General features: G+C 58.1%; 1 protein-coding gene and 1 long non-coding RNA gene across 3 annotated transcripts in view; one reads left to right on the forward strand and one right to left on the reverse strand.

Moving 5' to 3' along the window:
- The window catches only part of NIBAN2 (niban apoptosis regulator 2), a 53,565-nt gene that overhangs the window by 2,910 nt on the left and 35,710 nt on the right, over positions 1 to 14,945 (reverse strand). For both annotated transcript variants that reach the window (XM_006939496.5, XM_019816564.3), the window contains exons 3-11: positions 12,197 to 12,325; positions 10,182 to 10,287; positions 8,754 to 8,921; positions 3,920 to 4,035; positions 3,293 to 3,397; positions 3,052 to 3,214; positions 1,633 to 1,820; positions 682 to 837; positions 64 to 180 (exon numbers count right to left, since the gene is read on the reverse strand). In XM_006939496.5, coding sequence (XP_006939558.1) covers positions 64 to 180; positions 682 to 837; positions 1,633 to 1,820; positions 3,052 to 3,214; positions 3,293 to 3,397; positions 3,920 to 4,035; positions 8,754 to 8,921; positions 10,182 to 10,287; positions 12,197 to 12,325 — 1,248 coding nt within the window. The remainder of the gene's footprint in view (positions 1 to 63; positions 181 to 681; positions 838 to 1,632; positions 1,821 to 3,051; positions 3,215 to 3,292; positions 3,398 to 3,919; positions 4,036 to 8,753; positions 8,922 to 10,181; positions 10,288 to 12,196; positions 12,326 to 14,945) is intronic.
- On the forward strand, positions 57 to 1,638 carry LOC123381638. The gene is made up of 3 exons (XR_006588910.1): positions 57 to 199; positions 378 to 559; positions 1,157 to 1,638. It is a non-coding gene; the product is annotated as an uncharacterized LOC123381638 (long non-coding RNA).

The following is a 14,945-nucleotide window of genomic DNA, read 5'->3' on the forward strand; positions in this document are numbered from 1 at the left end:
GGGGTCCGTGGTGCCTCCCCCGGGGGCAGCCATCCTGGTACCGGCCCAGGGGCCCAGCCTCACCTTGAGCACGCGCTCCAGGATCCGCTGGATGGACTTGCACAGCTCCTCCTTGGTGGGCCCCTTCCCCAGCTCCTGGTGCAGGAGGGTCTCGAAGGTGTACACGGCATTGTCCATTTGCTGCGGGGCACACCATGGGGTGAGTCAAGGCCCCGGAGGGAGCACAGTCCCCTTCCTGCATGCCTCGGGGGGGGGGGGGGGCTCCTCAGCCAGCCCCCACCAGGCCTGCCAGGGAGGCGTAGGGGCAGCCTGCGTGCTCATTCCCTCGTCCACCCACATCTTCCCTGAATGTCTACTGTGCGCTGGCATAATGCCAGGCACCGGGCCAGTCCCTGCCTCGAGGAAGCAGAGATCCTGGGCCCTGCAGGAAGGGACTTGGGGAGTAAGGAGGGCCTCCCGGAGGAAGGGGTCTCCAGGCAGAGACCCGAAAGAGGAGGCCAGATCAGCCAGAGGAACGAGTGTCCCAGCAGACGGGAGCGCCCCAGAGGCCGGAGCAGGAGTGAGCATTCCAGGGGCTGCACGGGGGCCAGGGCCTAAGGCCCGGGGTAGGGGCCTACGCTGGGCCGGTGGAAGGTGGGTGACGGGCATGGAGCGGGGGGGAGGGGGGTGCTCCGGGCCCACCTCTCGCATGTGGATCTGGGCTCGCTGCTTGAACACGGCCGTGCTGGACACATCGAAACGCTGCTGCAGCCCGTCAAGCCGCAGTGGCTCCATCTTCTCGTAGCAGCTCTGCATCTTGAGGGGGTGGGACGCCAGCTGGGACAGCTTCTCCATGTACTGCAGGGAAGCAGGGATGCGTGGGACCTGAGCGGGGGCCGCTGCGCGGGGGCAGTGCCTGCAGACCCACACCCTGCCTGGGCGCTGGGGCTCCAGGCACTGGCCACCTGCAGGGGGTGGCGGCAGGGTGAGCTGGGGGAGCCCAGGGAACGAAGGCCGGAGCAAGGCCCCGCTGCCTGGTGCCAGCGGGGAGGCTCTCATGGCTTCTGGGGCACCAGGTGGCCTCGGGCAAGTCGCTCACCGGCTCCGAGCCTCAGCCTCAAAATTAGGAGATAGTGTCTCATGATCTCTAAGGTCCTTTCTGGTTCTCAATTTCTAGGATTCTTGCTGTCTGTGGACCCCTCAGTCCAGGGTGTGAAAGAGGAGAGCAAAGATTATGGGATCAGATATAGAAGGATGTGCACCCTGAGAACCAGGTGACTGAGAAGTGAGAGAGATGGGCCGGCCCCCGTGTTGGGGTACGTGAAAAGGCATGTAAGTTGTTCTACCTCCTGGCAGAAGCTCACTTCTCCTTCCCTCTCTCCCTCCCCTTCTCCTTCCCTCCCCGTTAAGTCCTTTGATACTTCAGGAACCCACTTGGTTTATAAAGCCTGGTGGAGGGGGTCAGTGATCCCCTTTTTCTCGGAGTGCTGCCCCCGTTTCTCACACCCTCAGCCCTCCGCGTGTCCAGCAGCCCCTCTGGTGACAAGTTACGCCCTGGATTGCAGGAGGGCCTGGCAGGGGCAGAGCAGACCCAGGCCTGGCAGGCACTCCACCCACCCCCCCCCCCACCCCCGGGCAGGGGCCTGGCCTCACCTCACCCAGCTTGTCAGCACCACCCTCGTTGATGACGTTCAGGTTCATGTCTGTCACCTCTTTGAAGAAGACATCCCGCACCTCGGTGAAGCCCTGGCTGGTGGGCACCATCAGGGCCTCCAGGATGGACGGGATATAGGGCTGGACGTGGTTCCGGACGCACACCTCTGCCTTGGGGAGGATGAAGGCTGCGCCCAGAGGGAGCAGGTGAGCTGAGGGCACCGCCGGGGGACACCCCCAGCCACCTGGAGCCCAAGCTTTTAAAGAAAACCACTAGTAACATCAGCAAACTGAATGATTTGTAGGTACATGCACCAAAACCAGGGGAAGGGCGTCTGGGTGGCTCAGTCGGTTGAGCGTCTGACTTTGGCTCTTTGTGAGCTGGGGCCCCGCATTGGGCTCTGCTGTCAGCTCAGAGCCTGGAGCCTGCTGCGGGGCCTCTGTCCTCCCTCTCTCTGCCCCGACTCACGCGCTCTCAAAAATAAAAAATTTTAAACAGGGGATTCTGAGATCGGACCCTGATCTAAAACCATCTTACTGCTTTAACAAAACAAAAAACACTTTGGTAGATTCAGCGAGCCTCTGGGTTTTTCACACACGGGCTGGTGTGCCTGGGTCTGCACCGCCACGTAAAAGGCTGCTTGCTCGGGGGCATGACCAGCTCCATTTGCAGCCAGGGCATGTTTTGATGTCCCTCTCTCTGGCTGGCTGATGGTTTGTTGCCCAAGATAAACGTCAGCTCTCAGTGTTCCATCCGGCTCACGACGAACACAGGTAGGAGAGAGTAGTCCTCAAGCAACGGACCAGCCCTGAAACCTCACACAGCCAATGTGGGGGGGGGGGGGGAACAGGGGGCCTGGAACAGACCCCGAAAAGTGAGACGTGATCAAAGTGAATCATTACAGTTAAACTGATGCCTATACTAACCCCAGGGTCAAGTCTGTGACTGACCATAGATGAGCAAAAGGCTTGAACTTCCTTGACAAAATTTACATCTTCCAGGTCTGGGTTTGCAGAAATAGCCACAGGACAACTCCGAGGGGTCGGAAGAACAACGGCCCAGATTTGATTTCATTTTTAAAAATGACCATCGATGGGATGCCTGGGTGGCTCAGTCGGTTAAGCGTCTCACTTCGGCTCAGGCCACTGTCTCACCGTTTGTGAGTTCGAGCCCTGCGTCAGGCTCTCTGCCGTCAGCACAGAGCCTGCTTTGGATCCTCAGTCCTCCTCTCTCTCTCTCTCTCTGCCCTCCCCCACTCGCATGAGCATGTACATTCTCTCTCTCAAAAATAAACATTAAAAAAAAATTTTTTTTTTAAATGACCATTGAATCAAGTCACTAGCGTGAAAAGTACGCGGGTCGGTGGCACAGACAGGCGGCCCGCCCCGGCCCCCAAGGCACGGCAGCTGGCTGCCTACCTCGGATCTTGCTGGCCAGGTGCTCCTTGGAGGTGATGATCTGGTCCATGTCCGTGCGGATGGCCGCCTCCATGGCTGGCCGGGCCAGCTGCAGCTTGGACAGCACCGCCTCAAAGCGCGCCTTGGCCTGCTCGTACACCATGCGGTACACAGCGTCTGAGATCTGGGGGCAGTGCCGCGAGTCAGCGTGAGGGTGCCCGGCGGGTCCGGGACCCCCGCCTCCACACCCACACCCACCTACCTGGATCCACTGCCGCTGTCGCTCCTGCGGTTTCCCCTTCAGCCGCGGGGCGAGCTCCGCCTTCAGCTCAGGACCCAGCTCCTCCATCACCAGGTTGCTCAGGATCTAGGACAGAGAGCCACGAGCCGGGGCAGGGGTTACAGCATGTCCAGATGGCGGGTTCCCCTCCACGTTCCACAGGCTGGCCACTCCAGCCCCACCTCTGGGCTTGACCTTGGCTTCACGTCTCCACTGGCCTCTCTCCTGAGCATCATTCCACCAGGTCCCAACTTACCTGCTTGAGGGACCTACGGGACCCTCGGCATCGGGGTCCCACCTCGGGGCCTTTGCACACGCTGCCTCCCTGTCTGGAATACCACACCCCTTCCCCCTCACTTGCACACAGAAGTATGTATGTTTCTTTGTCAAATGTCTGCTTCTCCTGCTAGATAGAAAACCAGACTAAGGAGCAGCAGCACCCTGCACCTGGTTCAGGATAGGTGATCTATAAGCGATCAAATAAGTATCTCCACCCGTCCAAAATGGTCTTATTGTCTCCTTGCAAGCCAGGAGCGGCCCCCCGAGCCCAGAGTCTCTGGGCTTGGCTCTACCCTCTGGACCTTAGGGTGACTTCCGCAGTCTCCTCACCTGCACCTCGTTCCCACACAGCATCTCCCAGGTCCCGTACAGCTCCTTGGACTGGCGGTACATGCGGATGGCGTCCGTGAACGCAGGGCCCTCTACCTTGGAGTTCTCAGGGATGCCTGCTCAGGAGAGGGGAGGAGGGAGGAGTCCGTGGGATGGCCCAATGGCCTTCACCAAGACCAATGGACTGACTGCCCGAACGCCCCCGCCCTAAGTGCACACACGTGCACACCCCCACCTGCAACTCCACTGCCCTCATAGTAACCGTGATGGTAGCATTTGCGATGACAGCGACAGCGATGATAACCCTCCACCACCAGCACCAAGGCAATCTCCGTTGAACGCTCAGCTTCTTAAACCTTCCCAACCACGCCGGAGACTGTCCTTAACCCCACTTGACAGATCAACAGGCAGGCTCCGAGGTCAGGCCACTGAGCGGCAGAGCCAGGCCCAGAGGTCACCACCCCGCGCCAGCAGAGGTGGCCGGCACAGCCGAGAGGGAGTCAGAGGGACCCAGGAGTCCTCATTCCAGTCCTGCTCCCTCCCCTGTCCACATCAGGGCCCGCAAACTTTCCCTGCAAGAGGCCAGCCAGTAAATATTTTCAGCTTCGTGGGCCAGATGAGCTCTGTCGTGAACTCCCCAGCGCTGCCACGGCAGCGGGGAAGGAGCCACAGACGATCTGGAAACCAACGAGCCCGGAAAACTGGATTTACAAAAACAGGCAACGGGCGGATTTCTGGCCCCTGTGCCGTAGTTCCTGTTCCAGATCATTGAACGCTAAGGGCCTCAGTTTCCTCTTCTGAACAGTGGGAACAAGGACCCGGCCTGGCCTCACACATCCACTGTAAGGCCCCGGCAGCCGCAGTGAGCCGCTGCCCTTGCTGCCCTGGGTCGGCCTCGCTCCCCACCGCGTCCGGGTCTGACTAGAAAACACCAGTCCTGGATTTGTGCTATTGGTGGCGTTACTGTTACTGTGCTATTGGTGGCCCCACATGATCGCGCCCACCTTCCCGGTGCTGATGAGGTGGGTCAGCGAACAAGGCACGGCCCCCCTAGACCCGGTGCTGGGGAGGCAAGCTGCAGGAAGTTGCAAAATCCTACTTGGGGAAAGAATATGGTTAAGCACCGGGAGCCAGGCAGCGGGCGGCTACCCTGGCAGCACGCCCCCAACCGCTGTGTCCGCAGAGCCGGAGCCGAGGAAGGGGAAACAGCAGTCCGCGCCTCCGAAACCCCAGCTCCCACGGCGATGACTGCAGACTGAGTCACTCCCGCAGAGAAAAAGCCCCTCTCGAGGGGAGGACCCCCTATCTCATCTGGCTGACTATAGGAGTCACTGTCAGAGTCCAGGGGGGGTCTCAGCGGTGGGAACTGGGCGCAGCCCCACCTCTGCGGACGGCATCCTGGTCCAGGACGGGGGTGGGAGGAGGGTCTCCCCAGTACGTTTCAGGGACTGGAGATCAGGCAGGTGCGACCAGAACAGAGCAGGGGTGTTGAGCTGGGGTGCGTGCAGAGCCCGAGGTGGGTGCTGCCCACGAGTCCGGGGGAGGACACCCCCTCCTCCCCTCAGGCTCTCAGGAGGACACGGTTTCCCAGAGACCAGGGTTTGCCTAGAAAATGTGGGCCATGCGTCACATGCAACCTCTCTCACATGAGGGCATTTCCATTTACAGACGACAAGCCAGGGGCGTTGGCAAGGCCAGGCCGCTTTCCAGGTGGCGGGACGGGGAGATGGAAGGCTGGGGAGGCAGGAAGGAGGCCACGAGGTCCCCAGGCCTGGCTCTCGCGGCCACACATGCAGCCTCAGACCCTTAGGACATCTCTGCTCGCTGAGCTGCTGAGTTTTCTACAAGAGAGGGGGCCCCCTCTTGAGCCCTTCCCCCCACTCCCACCCCCAGCCTGGCTGTCACAAGGTGGGGGGGGGCTGCACTGTGTCCCCCCAGACTGCTATGTTAAAGACCTAACTAACCCCTTAGTACTTCAGAAGGTGACTGTATCTGGAGATACAGCCCTTAAAGAGGTCATTAAGATAAAATGAGGCCATTAGGGTGGGTGCCGATCCAACATGACTGGTGTCCTTAGAAGAGGGAATTGGATGCAAAGCGTGCACAGGCAGAGGGAGGACTGTGCGAAGACACAGGAGAAGACAGTCACTGCAAGTCAAAGGCAGAGGCCGCAGAAGAAGACTAAGCTACCTTGACCTTGGGACCTCCAGCCTCCCGAACCGTGGTTTAAGCCACCCAGTCTGTGGCACTTTGTTAGGGCAGCCCAAGTGGACTGAGACGCTAGCCCCGGGCCGAGACCTCGCACGCATTCCCTCATCCAATCCTCAAACAGCCCCACTTTTCCTGATGAGGAAACAGGCTCAGAGACACCAAGTTACTGGTTCGAGGACACACAGCTAGGGAGGGAATGGCAGCCCTAGGGCTCTAACACAGGACCAGCCGACTTCAGCCAGACCTGGTGACTTCCTGCCTGTGGGGTCCTCAGGGTCAGACTGAGAAAGGAAGCTGCATTCCTCAGCCCCAGGCAGCAGGCGAAGGGGGGTGGCAGTCAGACAGGAAGAGGCCTTGACCTCTGCAGCTCAGGCCCACCCTGAGGGCTCAGCTCCGTGCCCCAGCCGCCTCTTGCCACCCCCAGCTGCTCCAGGAATGCAGGATGTGAGGGGGGCCTTGGGTCGGGCTGGCGTCCCCCCAGCTTGGCCTCCTTCCCCACCCCCCACCCCCCCACTTCCTGGCAGCCCCCCAGTGAGCAATTCCAGGCCCTGCCTCCACGCTGGAGGAAGCAGAGAACTTTCCCACAGTCCTCAGGGCGGAGGGAAGGCTTCTCTAAATCCAGCCACAGGATGCCTCTTCTTTCCCACCCCCTCCCACCCACAGCACCCGCACCCACGGGGCTTCCCTCAGCCTCCCTGGCGAGCTCTCTGCACGGTGCCCGGCCCGGGGTCAAGAGCTCTGCCCAAACCAGCGCATTTAGGCCTCCCAGCGATCCCACAAAGCTCGAACCTGTCATCCTCACATTGTACACGTGGGGAGCCCACCCCGGACCTGGCCTGGAGTAGCCCTGCCAGGTCAGCCATCAGCCCTAGAAACCTGGAGAGGGCAGAGCCGGGCCGGGGCTGAGGGGAGGGAGGAAGAAGGGAGGAGCGGGGCCGGTACCCAGGCCGGGCGGCCAGAGCCCAGATGGCCTCCGCCCAGCCCTGGCCCAGCAGCCCCCAGGGATCTGGGAACAGGAGGCCTTTTGTGGGCGGCCGGGCCTGGCCCAGGTGACAGCCGTTGGCCTGACTGAAGACCTGGTTCCTCCCACCTCACAGATTCCAGACCAGAGGTGGCTCTGAAAGGATGGGTGGGGCGAGCCGAGTCACCACAGCAGCCTGGCCTCCAGGCGTCAGTGCCCACACTGTCCGAGGTGGGCAGGAGCAGGGAGGGTGGGGGCGGTGGCTCCCTCCCCCCACTGCCCCAGGCCAGGTCATCAGGAGGAAGTCGGGAACAACCAGCACAGGCCATTCCTGTGCCACAGGCAGAAAGACCCTCGGTGCCCCACTGTCCCTATTTTGATCAAGCTCCAGAGCCCTGAAGGGCCCTCCTGACCTGGCCCAGTGCCCCTGCCAGCACTTGGGGTCACCCTCCCCCACTTGCAGGGCCTCAAGCAGTTCCTCCTCTAGACTGTTTTCCTGCCTCCGGGCTCAAGGCTAGAACACTCCTCCCTCCCTCCACTCCTCCCCCCACCCAAGGACCATTCGCCCTTCAGGTCTTGGCTGAACTGTGACCTCAAGGGCGCACACAACCTCTGCTAGCCCACCCTCTGTGCACACACACGCTCCAGGCTTCCACCCAGCACCCCAGGCAGCTGCTCCTGTTTAACATCTGTCTCCCCGGCCAGACCACCAGAAGCACAGGGGCAGGAACCGAGTCTTGCCCCCTTGCTGGGTCCTCAGTGCCCAGACACAAAAATGCTGAGTCAATGAGTGAACAGAAAGAGAGCTCATAACTTGACAGAAGAGAGCCCTGAGGCCCCGAGGAAGGACATGAACTTCTAGGCTACCCTACCGGTGAGGGGTGAGGTAAGAAATGATATGATAAAAAAAAGTCATGCGGTGCCTCGTTGGCTCAGTCGGTGGCGCGTGTGACTCTTGATCTTGGGGTTGTGGGTTCAGGCCCCATGTTGGGTATAGATATTGCTTAAAAATAAAATCTTTTTAGGGGCCCCTGGGTGGCTCAGCTGGTTAAGTGTCCGACTCTTGATCTCGGCTCAGGTCATGATCTCACAGTTCAAGAGATCAAGCCCCACGTCGGGCTCTGTGCTGAGAGTGCAGAGCCTGCTTGGAATTCTCTCTCTCTCTCTCTCTCTCTCTCTGCCCCTCCCACACACGTGTGCTCTCTCAAAATAAGCTTTAAAAAAAAAAAGTAAAATAAGGTGTTTTTTTTTTCAATTAAATAAGTCCTCACCAAGCATCAGGTGGACTCTCACTGTGATTCCTTACAAACACCCTAAGACTCAGGAGGGATTATTATCTCATTTTATACAGGCTCCAAGAGTCCTGTTGCTAGAAAGAGGCAGAATCGAGATTGCTATTCTGTGACCCAGGGTCCAAGGGCTCAATAATCATACCCCTCTGAGAACAGTTTCCCCAAATACTCCCCCCCACCGAGTAGCAGAGAACTGTTTTCTTCAAGGAAGAAGGTTAAAGGGCAACATCGCAGTGGCCTCCTACAGCCCCGAGCCGGAAACTTGCAACAGCTAGTAGAGCAGGGTTGCCGCACCGCACTCGGCCACTAGGTGTCGCCACTCAGCGCCGGGGCCTCCCCCCCGCCACCCCAGGGCCGGATGGCGTCTCACCATTGTTGCAGTGCCGGATACAGTCCTGCAGGACCGCATGCCACTTGTCCTGCTCCGCTTCCGTCATCATGCAGAAGTAGTAGTGCCGTGCAGAAGGGTGCCAGAGGATGAGCGGGAACTGCGTGGGGCACTTGAGGATGGGGGCACTGCCCGATTTTGATGTGGTCCCTGAGGAGACAGGGTCCCCTGAGCCGCTGCTCTCCGCAGTTTCCGTCTGCCGGGGGAGGCGGGCAGCAGATCCCTGGGCCTGGCTCCGAGGGGCTGCCGGCTCCAGCCCAGAGAGGGCTGGCCTGTTCTGGGCTGACCAGTGAGTCAGCAAGAAGGCAGCATCCTTTTTTTTCTCACTGCATCCCCCACAGCCTGGCTAAAGGGACCTCAGAACCCCCTGATGTCTGTGCAGACTCATTTCTCAGAGCTGGTGCCGCATCTTGGGGAAGGCTCTACGCTCCGTGCAGAAAACACAAATAACACAGAGTCAGAGCCCTCGGGCTCAAAGGCCGAGCATTACGTTCTTGGGTATCCCTTCAAATTTCAGCCGTGCAGGCCAAAGTGTGGCTTAAATGTCCGGGGGGGGGGGGGGGGGGGAAGGGAGGTCTGGGGGTGGGGGACAGAAAATAAATAAAAGGAGATTTTTCTCCATTTTGTCCACAAGGATATTCGAGATCCAGTGAGATAAGTGGTCCTGGGCTGGGACCTTGCCACTGTTAATCATACAATGACAGTTCTTCTTTGCGCCTTGGCTCTGAGTCCCCGGGTGGGGCTTGGGTGTACACAGCACCTCGAGGGGTCTACACGACACCCCAAGGTCAGTCCTCTCGGTGCCAAGTTGCCGGAGAAGACACAACAAAAACAAAGCCAGAGTCGGGGCTGGAATCCAGGAATGCTGGGCTGTAGCTGAGCCCTCAACCACACGGGGCACTGTACTCCCAAGCCCTATCCGGGGGCACAGACTGCCCCCTAGATCAGCCTCTCCCCCACCCCTTGGTTTCCCTGGGATCATCTGGAAGGCAGATGTGTTCCTGTAAGGCTTCCGGGAGTCCCCGGCAGGGTGGGGTGGAAACAGGACGCCTAGAATAACTCCTCGCAAATGCAGTACTGACTCCACGGTTTACAAAGAGGTTCACCTCGGTCATCCTCTCCAGGGGCATTAAAAGGCCTCAGGGAGGTGGGAAGGGCAGAGAGTGGGAACCCGCTGCATAGTTGTGACCGTAAGGCTCAGGAAGTGGGCACACAGGGGGGAGCCGACAATGGTTCAGTCCCACTGAATCCCCGCTCAGCCTCAGGCAAACCCCCTCTCAGCCTCCCTGCTGAGGCCTGGCCATTCTCTCTGCAAATACGGACAGGAGCTCTGGGATCAGGGCTGCCCTCCCCCCGGCAATGTCCTGGGCCTAAGCAAGGCATTTCGGCCTGGGATGGGGGGTCCTTTACCTGGTAAGGAGTTGCCGACGAGCTCCAGGTACTGATCCACAGAGGTGAGGATTTTGTAGCCTGCACTGTTGATGACAGCCCGTGGTGGGACCTGTCGCTCGTAGGCCTGAGGAAGGGACAAGAGGAATGGTCCCTCGGGGTTATAGCGGGGCCAAGTCTAACTCCCATTTCCAGGTCTGGCTCCAGGGCCCTCTCAGTGTTGTCTGCCTGAGGCAGGGAGGAGGAGGGGAAGGAAAAGGGGAGGAGGGAGAGAGAAGAGGAGGAGGAGCCCACCCACTGATTAGAAACCACATGGTGTAGGGGGCGCTTGGGTGGCTCAGTCCGTTAAGCATCCAACTCTTGATTTCAGCTCAGGTCCGCTCAGCTCCTCACTGACAGCGAGAGAGCCTGCTTGGGATTCTCTCTCTCCCTCTCTCTCTCTTTGCTCCTCCCTCACTTGCATTCTTGTTCTGTCCCTTTCTAAATACATACATACATACATAAATACATAAATAAATACATAAATATTGAAAAGAAAAGAAAAAAAGAAAAACCACATGTTGTAGTGACCTGGATCCAGGCTCTGGGCTCAAATCCTGGCTCCACTGAACACTGTCTGTGTGATGCTGATACTAAGCTCCTTCACCTCCTATGCTTTAGTTCCCTGGTCTATAAAACCGGGACAGGGGCAGCTCCTACCCCACAGGGCTGTGTGAGCACTGAGATGATCCATGTGACAGGATCAGCACAGGGCCTCACCACCAGGCACTCACTATAAGCGTGACCGGCACTGCCGTCCCTGTCACCAGCGGCGACCACTGCCTGAGTGTTTATTACACACCAGGCACCGTGCTAAGGACAATGCAAGCCTCCTTTCACAAAATTCTCACAATCCAAGAGGCGAGTACCATCGGTAGCCACAAGTTCACACAGCCGGTACACAGCCGACCTAGGACATGAACCTGGTCTGTCCCCGTCCAGAGTCTTTGATCATTACCCTGAACTGTCCACCAAATTCCTAGGTTCTGAGCTCCACACAAGCCCCCTTTGGAGGAGAATTAGGTCTGGACGCTGCTTTCATACACCAGGGTGGGTAAAAAGTGGTTCTGAGGTCATAGCTCATACAGCAGGGCTGCCATGCTGCACCTGGCCACTAGGTGTCACTACCCAACACATTTCTTCAGAATGGCTCAGGGCCTCCGGGACACCGATTTGCAAAGTGTGGTCCTAGATCATCAGCACCATCAGCATCACCAGAGAACTTGTTAGAAATGCAAATTCTCAGCTCCACTCAGACCAAGACCAAACTGGGCAGGCCCAGCAACCTGTTCAACAAGCCTCCCGGGTGATTCTGATTCAAGCTATCAGTTTGAGAACCACTGCCCTGGGCAATCAGGCCACTCCCCCCCCCCCCCCCCCCCCCCACTGTTTACATTTCTTTAACATTGATTTTCCTTGAACAGAGGGCACTCTGGGCCTGTCCTTTTGGCTACTTTGGAGAAATGTTTGGTAGTAGAAATTGGGTCTGTGGCTCAAACAGGTAGGGCTTCCCCAAGGGCTCAAAGCAAAGATAAGGAACAATCAGCAGGATGCTTACGCACCCAGTACAGAGCAGGGGGCTGCAAGGCGGGCAAGGGAATCAGGAAGGAAAGATGGGACCACAACCCTGGGTAAGGGGGGGGGGCGGGGGGCGGGGAAAGGGAATGGCCAGGCTCTTGTGGCTGTTGAAGAGCAAGGATGGGAGAGGTCTGAAGAGCTTCAGGGAGCCCAGCCAGGAAGAGGGGGCGGGGAGGGGGACTAGGGCCTGGAAATGGAGGGATTGGACAGACTTGAGGCAGCCTGGAGGGTGGGGAGGGGCTAGTGGCGAGTTGGTTACAGGGGGAGGCAAAGTGAAAGGTGACCCCAGAGCTGGGCACCTGGACACCTGTTTAGAGGGAACCCAGCAGAACAAGCAGGCTGGAGGTGGAGGCTGCAGAGAAGGGGCAGGGCACGAGACTCAGGGGGGCCACCGAGGCAGGGTGGGTGGGGGGCCTCACCACTTTGTTCTCGTAGAGCACCAGCCCATAGTTGTGAGGCACGAGACTGAAGCGGTTCCTCCACTTCTTGTTGTCCTCCTGGTACTGGAACAGGTTCCCAGAGAAGATGATGCGCTCATCCAACGGCACCTAGGGGTGGAGCGGGGCAGTGAGTGAGGCGTGGCTTCCCCCAACCGTCCAGCAGGGCAACGGGGTCCCCTGAGAAGGGGACAGTGTGCTCACCCCTTGCTGAGCACATCCCCCCAAGTCCTCCTCTTGGAGGCAAAGCTGCATCTTACCCATGAGGCAGATAAGGAGAGTGAAGTTCAGGGCAATGAAGGGGCTTCCCCAAGGTCCAACCAGAGCCATAGTGATGCCAGGACTTGAACCCAGGCCAGCTTACAGGGCCCAGCCAGGACCAAGGTCTCCCACTCTGTCCTGGCCCTAGACAGGCACGCTCACCTTGGGATAGGTCTCTGGAGTCCATGGCAGGCTGCTAACCCACGCACCCCCCACTGCAGCGGGGAGGGGATGTGTCCGCAGGCCAGTACGGTGAAGGCCCTAGTGCCAGGGAAAGTCTCTTTCCTGCTCTAGGCCTCAGGTTCCGCTCAGGGTAACAAAAACCTGGCCAAGGTGGCTCCAGAGAGCCTCCCCAGCTCTGTCAGCTAACAAAATGGCACTCCACGGATTTGGATGGGGTTGGAGGGGACCTCAATTTGGAGGGTTCAATGTTTGACCTGCATCCTGGCAGACCGATGACCAATGTGGGCATTAGAAACGCCCAGATCTTCCTGAAAAGTCCCAACTTTGACTTCACCTCTGACTCAGTGTGACTTCGGGCCTATCCCATCACCTCTTTGAGCCTCAGTTTCCTCATCTGTAAATGAGAGCAGTGACAGCACTGACTTCACCTAGGTATCCCAAGTATTGCAAAGAATGTGACATGTGCAAGGATCACACAGGCAGTTGGCACCTGACGGGCAGTCCGCTCAGCTCGAGATATGCAGCAGCCAGTGTTAGGATGGCTCGGTCTGTGTCAGTCTCCCCGCTCCACAGACTGACTGATTTGGGGAGGAGGGAGGGTGGCCATCTCTGAGAGCTTGCTTCCTGAGCAAGCCCACACCAGGAAGCTCCAGGGAAGGAGATACAGAGGCCACAGGGAGCAAGCTTACTCCTGGACGGGCGGAGTTGCAACAGCTTCTATCTGTTCTGTAATAAATACGGTGACTTTTGCAAAAACTAAACATGTAGCCCATGTAATAACAGGAGAAAGTATTATTGACGTGCCTAACCCTTCCCAGCTTCCTCGCTCGGCTTTGGGCTGCCCCCTGCAGCCGGGGCCAGGTGTAAGCCCTGGTCCCAAGCTGTGGCCCCCGAGGCCCTGCCTCTTCACAGGGGGCCCCTCTTCCCAGCAACCTATCCGCTACTCTTCAAGGGGAAATGCCAAAACACTCTTGGAAAATGAGGGCCATTGTACTCAAACAATAGGACCCCTCAACTGCTTCCTATCGAGGGATAAAAATATTTACAGGAAAAGAAAATGGTTCCCCCTACCACGGCCCCCACCCCCACCCCCACCCCATGCGCACACACAGTGGGCTTTGCCCAAGTCACAAAACTGTGCTCAGTGGGCTATATATAGACAGGGACCTCCTCTCGGCCCAGCTCTCGAATCTCCATCTTTTCTAGAAAGAAAGCAGAACGCTCTCCTGACACCCTGGTAAGACCCTTGCTAGTGAGACCCCAGGCCTCCAGTTTGGAGGCAGGAGCCCTGACTCAGGGGCAGCGGGAGGCCTGGGGAGGCCTTCCCAGCCCCCTCGCCCCCCAAGTCCACCCCCAGATCCTGAGGCAGCCCGTAAAGGGCGGCTACTTGCGGGTTTGGGTTTTATTTTGAAGACTTTCAAATGGCAGAGTCGTGTTTCCATTGGAAGGCCTGCTGGAAATGAAACGGAACCTGACAGCCCAGGCGAAATACTTTGGACTCTGCAAAGCTCTCCAGCGCTCCGAGGAGAATCTTCAATGGGTGGGGGGTGGTCAGAGCGCAGACTCCAGTCCCGGCTCCACCGCCCGTCCCACGGGAGCCCTGGACGAGCGGCTCTGCCTCTCTGAGCCTGAGCCCACGTCACAGGTGTGGACAGAAGTATAACCCCTCAGAACGAGGCCGTGCCAGCTAGATGAGCTGCACCCACACAAAACAACTGCCGTTTTTATCATTTCTGGGTTGTTGTTTTTTTTACTACTATTACCATTGTTACTGTATTCTTTCTAATAAAAACAATTGATGTAATTATGACAATTAGTATTATTTCTATTAAGATATTATCATGAGGGGCGCCTGGGTGGCTCAGTCGGTTAAGCGGCTGACTTCGGCTCAGGTCATGATCTCGCGGTCCGTGAGTTCGAGCCCCGCGTCGGGCTCTGGGCTGACCGCTCAGAGCCCGGAGCCTGTTTTGAATTCTGTGTCTCCCTCTCTTTGACCCTCCCCCGTTCATGCTCTGTCTCTCTCTGTCTCAAAAATAAATAAACGTTAAAAAAAAAAATTAAAAAAGATATTATCACGATTTACCACAATGGCCGATTTCCGGAGTGGCAAAATGGGACCAAAAATCCCTGCTTTTCAGGGATTGTAGGTGATTGATTTCATTTTACTCCTCTTACGTGTTACTTGGGTTCTCCTACAATGAACATGAAAGGCATTACTAGGGGCACCTGGGTGGCTCAGTCAGTTAAGGACCCGACTCTTGATTTCGGCGCAGGTCATGATCCCACA

Source organism: Felis catus, chromosome D4 (assembly GCF_018350175.1).
Source record: "Felis catus isolate Fca126 chromosome D4, F.catus_Fca126_mat1.0, whole genome shotgun sequence".
Lineage (NCBI taxonomy): Eukaryota > Metazoa > Chordata > Mammalia > Carnivora > Felidae > Felis > Felis catus.